At 46.4% G+C, this 9800-nt stretch overlaps 1 protein-coding gene across 1 annotated transcript; it reads left to right on the plus strand.

Moving 5' to 3' along the window:
- Positions 1–8894: 8894 nt before the first annotated feature.
- Positions 8895–9572, plus strand: LOC119288877. The gene is made up of 2 exons (XM_037568388.1): positions 8895–9271; positions 9439–9572. Exons 1-2 carry the CDS (start codon positions 8939–8941, stop codon positions 9457–9459), a joined length of 354 nt encoding a protein of 117 aa, XP_037424285.1. The 5' UTR covers positions 8895–8938; the 3' UTR covers positions 9460–9572.
- Positions 9573–9800: the final 228 nt, after the last annotated feature.

Genomic DNA, 9800 nt, shown 5'->3' on the forward strand with positions numbered 1-9800 from the left:
TCCCGCTTCTTCTCCTCCCTATCCGCGTGCCAACGCAGGAGCTTTGCTACCTTAGGGTCCGTAAAATACCGCTGCAGACGAGGAGTGATCGGAAACTACCACACCACTTTTCGAGGAGCTTTCTTCCTCTTCTTATATCGAGTGACGCCGCACACCGGACATATGGTAGACTCCACGTGCTCGTCCCGATAAATGATGCAATTGTTAATGCACACATGGTTTTTCACGTGCGGTAAATCTAGAGGACACACGATTTTCTTCGCCTCCTCGAAACTGGTAGGGCACTTGTTCCCCTTGGGAAGACGTTCGTGCCAGAATGACATGTTCTCGTCGAAGCATGAGTCGGTCATTTTGTTTTTTTCCTTCATCTCCAGAGCCATGAGCGTTACTTTCAGGCGGGTATCCTCGGGCCTGCATCCTTCATACAATGGAGTAACCGCGTCTATCTCCAGTTGATCCATCTTGGCTTTCTTTCGAATGGTAGCGCTTGCGTTATCCGTCTGCTTGAGAAGAAGCTCTTGAATATGAGGGTCCTGCACCCAGCCTCCATCATCGTCTGCTCCAGCATCTTCATCTTCATGGTCATGCCCTTCATCTTGATCTTTCTCATCATCATGTCCGGCATCTTCTACATGATGACTATGTACAGCATCACTGTTGTGATCATGTGCTGGAGATTCTTCGTCTTCTCGCCCCACCGAGCCACGGTGGTTGTCTTGCTACCCTTCCTCATTTCTTGCCCGACCCCCATGGATGACTTCATAGTCATCTTCATCACCTTGCCACCGATAGACATCCATGAAACCACGCAAGAGCAGGTGGTCCCGCAACTGCCCGGAATCCGGGTCCGTAATAAGGCTCTTCGGCTTGCATCTTCGACACGGACATCTTATCTCTGTCTCGTTCTTTTGAAGCATCTCGGCCTTCGCGGAGCTCTAAAACCTATTCACGATGCCTTCGGTCATCGTGCGGACCATGGTCGCCTATTGGGTAGAGCAAAATGATATTTTAGAACCATGAAAAAAATTTGGCATGACTTTCCCTAAAAATAGGACCAAAAAGAATGCATAGTGCCAAAATTCTCGCTGAAACGGAAATGAATCAACATTCCGGCAAAATATTGGCAACTATCGTATTTCAAATACCAGTACCTGCAAACACAAACATATATGCAACACCACAAACATATGCAACACCACAAACATACATAGATCTAGCTAGTCCACAAAAAGTGCATGTGCATGTTGTTGGAGCGAGCTAGGGAGAAAAAAAGTAGATCTACAACATAAAGATAGCTTTCCCTTACTTACCTATCAAAAAAGGTAACTTAACCAATTGATTTATATGAATCTATGGTGCAAATGAGGTGAGGAGGAGGGTTAGCCGACAAACTTGGAGAAGGAGGTGGAGGGAATGAAGTGGGGAAAGTGAGTGTGTAGGTGTGGCTGCCCAAAATATCTAGTTGGTCGTAGGTTACTAATGGTGCACCACCAACACATGCGCCATTAGTAACCCAATATACTAATGGCGCACCTGCTGGCCGTGCACCATTAGTAGTTTTGCAAAAAAATAAAAAATAATATATATACTAATGGCGCACCATTGCGTAGTGCGCCATTACTAGTTTAAACTAGTAATGGCGCACTATGCCACGGTGCGCCATTAGTAGTTTTGCAAAAAAAAAGAATAAAGAAAATAAAGTAGTGGCGCACTATGTGGCTGGTGCGTCATTACTAGTTAGAACTAGTAATGGCGCACTTTGCCTGGATGCGCCAGTAGTATGTTTGGAAAAATGAAAAAAAAATTGTTACTAGTGGCGCACCGTGTGCCTGGTGCGCCATTAGTGTCTTCCACACTAATGGTGCATCAGCACATGGTGCGCCACTAGTATATAGAAGTGGCGCACCACTTGTCTGGTGCACCATTAGTGTCAATTTCATCTATAGACCTTTTCCTAGTAGTGTGCCCCGACACGTGGAAGATATAGCCGCATTGTGGGTGTTACAAGTTGGTATCAGAGCCTTCGCTGACTTAGGAGCCCCCTGCTTGATCGAATTGCTGACGTTGTTGAGTCTAGAACAAAATGTTTTGAGTCTTAGGATTATATATATCGGAGAGTAGGATTCTTTTTACTCCTCGGTCCCTTCGTCGCTCTGGTGAGGCCTCCTGACGGAGAGTTTTGACTCTTCTCTCCTCAAATTTCACTTAATTTGTTTTTAGGATCACACGGGTATCTTGGAATCATTCTGATGGTTTTGTGACGACAAAATTGTTCTTGGTGCCTCCTGACATTTAGGGGTTGTGGCAGTGTCCCGGGGAGTTGATCTTCGAGGTGTTGTCGTCACAATTTTATCGTTGTTACTCTCGAATACCTAAGTTCGCCGACATCGAAAATCTCTTTTATGCAGTTGTTGGTGAGATAACCTCGACGCCACCTAGTACTGGGGCGGGAGTTCAGGAGTATTGCCATAACTCGTATAACGGATACTTTTCGAAGGTTGAGATAAATGATTTCCGAAGGTTTCTTAGTTATGTGTTGAAAGATGGATACAACTGGATGTAGGATTTGCTAGTTTTGGGTGAGATATTATGCTTCCCCTGTATCCCCAACACCTGATTGCATAACCAGAAAGTCTCGGTAGTTTATAAGTGGTAATTCAAGTAGCTCCTAGAATATCTTTCCAACAGACACATGATACGATTTGGGGTCTATCATATATTTGTTTCCGGCTTATTCTGCAAGCCAAATCCTTGTGTTTGTTTTTGTTGTGGTATTCGAGTTGCTTCGATGTCAAGTGTTGATTCCATACCTTTCCTAAGCGGTGTTCTCATACTCCTATGTGAATACCAATCCTTCATGATAATCGATATTGTCATGTGAATCCTTTTCAACCGGCGTGTTTCTCTTCAAGTGGATCCGATCATTTCAACATCCGCAAGATCACCTCTCGGTTTTTCCCAATGTTGTTCATTTCATCTGTTTCCAAGTTGCCTTTGTTTTCCCGCCCTCCCACCCCTTTTTCTACAAGGATTCAGATTTCTTAATCAAGTATCCTTTTATTGATGGGAAGCCTCTTCATTCTTTCCTCAATGTTCTTATCCGGTGATTCTCATGAAGATGCTAAGGAAGCCTCAAGTTCGTCACTCTTCACTCGTTTTCTTCTCTGGTGTATGTAATTCAAGATTTGTCGACCATATCCTTTTCTCGGTTCAAATGCTTTCTCATGCCAGTGCACCTCTTAATCATCCACTTCTCTCTATTCAAATGTTCCGAAGTGCTCAAGATATCTCGAAGATTCGTGTTTCCACTCTGCTTTCGTTCAAGCTCTATCGAGGATGTTATCTCATACAGGCTATTTAACTCAACCGGTGCAATCTCATTTTCAAGTAATCGTTCAACGGTGTTTCTTTTGAGGGGCCCTAACCCACATGATCTTACTTGAGCTTCTATTTTTCCCGGAGCTATCCTAAAATTGTCTCAAAGTTTTGACGTAAGAATGAGTTATCATCAGTGAAATGCCTTCTCCAAGATCTTTCAAATTCTTTTCATTGTTGATTATATTCTTCATTATTCGGGACTGTCTCAACAATCTGTGGTGGTGTTTCTCATCATCTTTCTCAACATTTTAATACCAAATAAGAGTTTTCCCTCCAAATCTTATCCGTTCTCTAAAAGATTCATGGTGCTAGCTTTATGCCATTCTCTCATAATTGTTTTTGATTGTGAGAATTCTTTTCACCCATCTGGAGCAGTTCAGGACTCTTTTCAGTTTGATTATCCAGAGCCCATCATCTCAAAATTATTCATTCTCAGCATTCACCTCTCGTTCTACAAATCTTACCGGTGCATCATTCAAGTATATTCTAATCAGTTCATGATATCTATGTTCTCTTGTATCAAATTCCCTCAAGTATCTTCATTCGTTCTCTAATTCTTCCCAGTGTTTCTTTATCTTTTCTTCATTCATTTCCAATCCTTACTGTGGTTCGTTCAAGAGTTCTCTTTCTTGGTTATCATATAAATTCATTCGTTCTTACCAATCCTACCGGTGGTTTCATCAATACCTTCTGAAGTTTGCGCTATATCTATATTAACCTTTTTTCTACGAGAATAAGTAGTATGCCAAATCCGTTGATTGTCGTCAATCTAAATTGGTGAAGGATAAGCATAATGTAATTCTTATTCTTGTTTCATCGAGTAAATTCAATTCCTTATTCTAGAGGTTCATCAAAATTCTTGATTTAGTTTGTTCATCTTTCTTTCCGGAGTTCCAAGTTTTTCTTGGTTACATCATCGCGAAGCTCCGTGTAATCATTGCAAGGCTTCTCCCGGAGTTCTTTCCAACTTATCTTTCTTTCATCATCCTTTTACCGAAGTTCTTCATGGAGGCTACATGGTGGGTCGTCAAGGATTCTTTTCATTCTTCAATTGCTCTTCAAGATATCTCTCGAAGATATGCTCCGCCAAGCTATACTTCAAGTATTCTTCATCTTGCATTCCGAAGTGCAATTCTTTCAATCTTATCTTTTTCAGGTGGTGTCATGTCGTTTTGACAGCTTCCTTCATGTTTCATGAGTTACATGTTGGCCGAAATGACATATTTTAAACCCATGATTTTCAATTCGTTCATGAGATCCCTGGCAACCCATCAATCTCTTCATTGGAATTATCTTGGGTTATATTTCACCTAAAGCTTTCCCTAAGGATTGTTGCTAATTATGGTGCTTATAAATGACCCAAGTTCTGCATTTATCCTCCCGATGAAATAAGCTTCTCGTCTTCTTGTTGATATCAATCCAATCTTTTGTTTCCGTAGTGGCAGAATTTCGCCTCAATTTTGAGAAGTTTTCCATAAGCCCACTACAAGTTTGTTCGTTCCGTTGTTGGTTTTCCAACAACTCCGTTATAACCTTCTTGGAAGGGTGCTCTCCAAGCTCTTTTGTGGCAAAAGTGGGCATTTTCTTTTCCATTCTTTCATTTCTTCCAGAGGCATTGGGATGTTGCTCTCTTCTCTCATCATCTCGAATTGTGAGGACCGTGTTCTTTTCATTCTTATCCATTTAACCGGATTGTGGTGTCCGCTGCTCAAGTTCTTTTCATCTTATCAAGTCTTGCATCTCTTTTCAACCAGAGTGTTGTCCGAATTTGTTCTTCCTTGTTTCTCTTTTCTAATGGAGTGTTTTCAACTTTGATCATCTCCTTTGTCTTCTTTCTTTCAAGTTGTTCAACCTTTCAAGGTTCTTTGGTTTCACTCGTTTGTCAAAGAAGCAACTTAGTTTTACCTCCTCTCTTCCTCTTCCGTTTCCTCCGGTGCCATCCTAGATCTCGGGATGAGATCCTCTCGTAGTGGTGGAGTGTTGTAACGCCCCGGATACAACTTTCCATATTTGTAACTCCGACCCTTGCCTTTTCCGGAGATGTGATACCATTTTCCCTTCGTGGTTCGGTTTTTGTCTTTGTTTTTCTTTTGTTCATGTCATGCATTTCATATCATGTCATCATGTGCATTGCATTTGCATATGTGTTCGTCTCATGCATCCGAGCATTCTTTCCCGTTGTCCGTTTCACAATCTGACACTCCTACATGCTCCGCCGCACCCCTCTTGTCTCTTTTCGTGACTGGGTGTTAAACGTTCTCGGAATGGACCGAGATTTGCCTAGTGGCCTTGGTACACCACCGGTAGACCGCCTGTCAAATTTCGTTCCATTTGGAGTTCAGCCTGTGCCCACTCCTCCGCCAACCGAAGACCCTCAGCCTCAAGGCGCGCGTCAACACCCTCAAATTCTTCGCCGAGTTAGATCATCGCGTCCATTGCCTCCCGGAAGAGCTCATGACGAACAACGCTCCGCCTGCACTCGAACTCGAGCACACGGCCCATCTTGCCCTATGCCATGGGGGTTGTGGGCGATGACCAGCGCGGCGCGCCCTCTCTCAGCAGGGGGCTGGGGGCTGGCGCGGCCCCAGGCGCCAACCGGCCCTTACAAGGGGCCTGAACCGAACAAGGCCTGCTGCTTGAAGAAGACCCCAGGGTCGAGGCCAGCCAGCTGCCGACCATGTCCAGGGGAGGAGCCCTTGGCACGCCTGCTGCGCTCTGAGCGAGGCCGCGAAGGAAGGACGGTGAAGGCGCAAGCTCGGGGCGCCTTGATGACGGACCAACTCCCACGGCTGACCCCACACCATGGGCAGCACCCAAGCCTGCAGCGCTGGGGCTTAGCGGGTGCAACGGGATGAGAAGGAGCTGCTTCTCAGGAGATTTCACGGCCTTGGTAGAAGGGTTACTAAGGGGATAGTTGTCAGGAAAGGAAGGAGGCACACAGAGGATCACCAAGATAAGGTACTTACTCGTCGACGATGATGTACTTTCGTTGCTTCAACGGCTGAAGATACCGCTGCGGCTCGGAGATCCTTTCCTCTTGCGGAGCTCCTTGAAGTCCGTGCAAGGCCGACTGAAGCGCTGAACGTGGCAGCCAGTACGGAGTGTAGCCGGTGAAGTTCTCGGGAGAAGGGCTTCAAGGGTGCCTGGCTGCGGAGAACGATCGGGCACCATCTCACCGCGACCTCCCGAGGCCTCAGGAGTTTCGGCCTTGGGAGCCGCGTGCTGCATCGCCTCAGCAACCGGCATCCTAGAATCATGGGATCCTGAGGACGACGCCTCAGGATCCCCAGGCGGCGTCCGCACATCAGCACTCGTGCCGCCAGCCTCCGGTGCCGCTCGTCCCCCTGCACCCACATTCGGGGCGAGCTTGGAGCCAACAATGAAGAGGGGAACCACGCTTCTAGGGTTCTCGCAGGACCCCACCAGGCCGTCCGGACGCATCCCCCACTTGTCAAAGGAAGGCATGCTCCCCGCGAATTCAGCCTTGTTCCCACAGCGATACAGCAGACAGTTCTTCCCAAGCAAGTCGTCCGGCGAAGGGACACCTGTCAGGACCTTGAGCACCGTTTGCTGCGCCCCAAGGGGGAGCCCGGACTCCTGAAGCCTCATGTGGTCTTAACTACTCAGTAAGGTCCACATCGGCGCGAGAATGGCATTGAAGCGGAGCAACCCGGCGCCTGATAAACTCCCTCACCACCATCGGCGCGGTCATGTCGCGGTCCTTCAGCATCCTTAGCCGGAGCCAGACAGGGGCAACACGGGGTCTCACGAGCCTCTCATGGCCCCAGCCAGAGTGGGGAACGGCAGGCGCTGACGGGGCATGGAGCAGAGGGCTGAGCACACCGACATCGACAAATACCCACCGTGTCTGAAACTCGCTCGTAGATGGAGGAAGCTCGAAGTCGATCCCTGTGCCCGCTGTCGCGGCCACGGCCTGGAAGCTCACGCACCCCAAGATTTGTCGGGGATCGGTCAGATGCAATGAGAAGAAATGGCGGAGAAGGGCCACATAAGGAGCGATGCCCACCACGGCCTCGCACACAAAGGCGAAGATGGCAAGGAGAGTCACGGATTGGGGTTCAGGATGCAACATATGGATCTGGTAGTGTTCAAGCACCGCATTGAAGAAGGCAGAGAAAGGGGGAATCAGGCCCGCCCAAAGCGCATCGATGAAGATTGGGCCTCAGTGACCGTCCGAGCGATGCGAGCTGGAGATGCAGGCCAAGCCACCGTCTCCCCCCACTCATTGAAACTGGTGGTGAGCATGGGACGCACCATGTCCTACTACAAGAAATGTGGTCGTTTATGACAAAAATATAATGATCGTGCTTAATTGGTCATGGATCAATTGCAAAAAAATTACAAGATGGTCATGGGGTGTCGAAGGGGGTCTAAACTCCTCACAATTGTGACATCTATGTTAGAAACGTCATAGTCTCATCACTCCAATTGGTCATAAAACGTATAACACTATCCATGGCCTTATTTTGGGCCCAACATGACAAAATTAATATGGTCACATGCTTGAATAATGATGACAGGGCAGACACATCAGCAATTTCCCCTTGTATCATCGTATATGTGTAGTAATTTTGTTTATGTGTCATGTATACGTGTGAAATCAACATGCGTGTGCATGACAAATGGGGTATATCTACACCTGGAATGAGTGACCCGGATATTTTGCACATCCCAGATTTGATGTGTGGGTCCAACAAACCTACGAGACCCACTAACCCACCGGACTTGTGGGATTAGCTAGCATGCAGGGCCCACATGTATGACGAGGGGCCAAATGACCAATACACCCACCTTACACATGGGATCATCTGACCTATAAGTACAATTGAATACCGAGAAAATAAAAGGAGCTCCAACGGCTGGGCTAGGTCCATTACAAAGAAAAATAATAGTTGAGAGGTTGCATGCTTATGATCAAGGCCAGATTTCTGTCCAAAAATCTAAGGGCTTCCCTTTTATATTTGTATTTTCATTTTAAACAACTTAAAATTGCTTGACGATTATCTAAATTATTTCATATCTACATAAAAAGTGTTTTTCTTAGTCACGTCATATTATTGATATTTGTCGTTCAGTGAACGTGCATAATCCTTCTAAAATTGGACAAAATTTTATAACTTCAACTTAGAACAAAAGCTAAAAACACAGTTATTCGCGGACGAAGGGTGTATAAGTCAGCACGTAATACCATTGATTCAATGCTAATTTTTTATCACATATAACCCATATTTGGATGGTCTAGTTTATAGTTAAAATTAAAATTTAAGATGCATGCATTCATTGGAATGGAGGGAATATCTCCGACAATTTTTGAGCTCGCGCCATATGTCTCACCGTCTTTTCCCACAAAACGCATTACGCGCGCGAGACCTTCCCGGCCCAAAGGCCCGAAACCAGACCAACCCAGGTCATATAAAAAGTTCTAAAACCCTAACTCCTCCCAAATCTCTGCCAGCGCCGCTCCCCCCTTCGACTCTCTCCACGATCCCCTCCCCTCCCACCCCACCTCGCCGAGCCTCGATCTGGCCGGATCTTGCCAATGCACACATGGATCCGGCCTAACCATCCTGCAGCTGTGGTGGCGGGCCACCAGGACGGCGTCGGGAACCACCAACCCATCTTGAGACCTCAACAACGGCGGGTTCCAAGAACCGATGCTGCAGCAACCGCGCGCGTCACAAGGAGGGTGGGTGTGGTTGCTACCGGAGTAGTGAATGCTGCGCTTGGCGCTGGACCAGCAGTGGCTGGGTGGGCCGCGACGCTTGATTGGGTCGTTTCCAACTGCCCCGTCATCGATGGCGACGAGATGGTGCGCCGACCAACATGGCCATTCACGTGCAAGGACCCCATGAATCTCGTGTACGCGACCAAGGTGACCATGCCGCTCGCAGCTCCATCTAGTCAATCCTCACTGTCGTCGTCGCTTTTGATTTCAGCATTGGCCGATCTCTTTCTTTTCTTTCTGAACACTATCGATTGATGAAGTTGTTTGGGCTGCCCAAATTGATGTTTGAATGTGCCAAATCTTCTGCTCTGTAGGTGCCAGCGTTGATGACATAATTTATCAATGGTGGGTTCAGTAGTAACTCAAATCTGTTGCTGTGAATGTGCCAGCTTGTGATGGAATTTATCATTGGTGGGTCTAGTAGTAACTCAAATCTGCTGCTATGTTATTTTCAGTGTGGTAAGATAGTTGTTCATGCCACTTTCTTAACTGTGTTACCTGTTTTCAGCTAGTGTACAAACAAACAAATTCTAGACATGCATGAGTAGTGCAAGTATGCAATTGATAGTGCATCTTACCTAAGATGGACAAAGTCTTTCTTTGTTTAATTACACATAAACATGGATGGTAAAAACAAAATCCTGATTGATTACAGAGAAAGCAAGTTGATACTCCC

The sequence above is a fragment of the Triticum dicoccoides genome, chromosome 4A (genome assembly GCF_002162155.2).
Source record: "Triticum dicoccoides isolate Atlit2015 ecotype Zavitan chromosome 4A, WEW_v2.0, whole genome shotgun sequence".
Lineage (NCBI taxonomy): Eukaryota > Viridiplantae > Streptophyta > Magnoliopsida > Poales > Poaceae > Triticum > Triticum dicoccoides.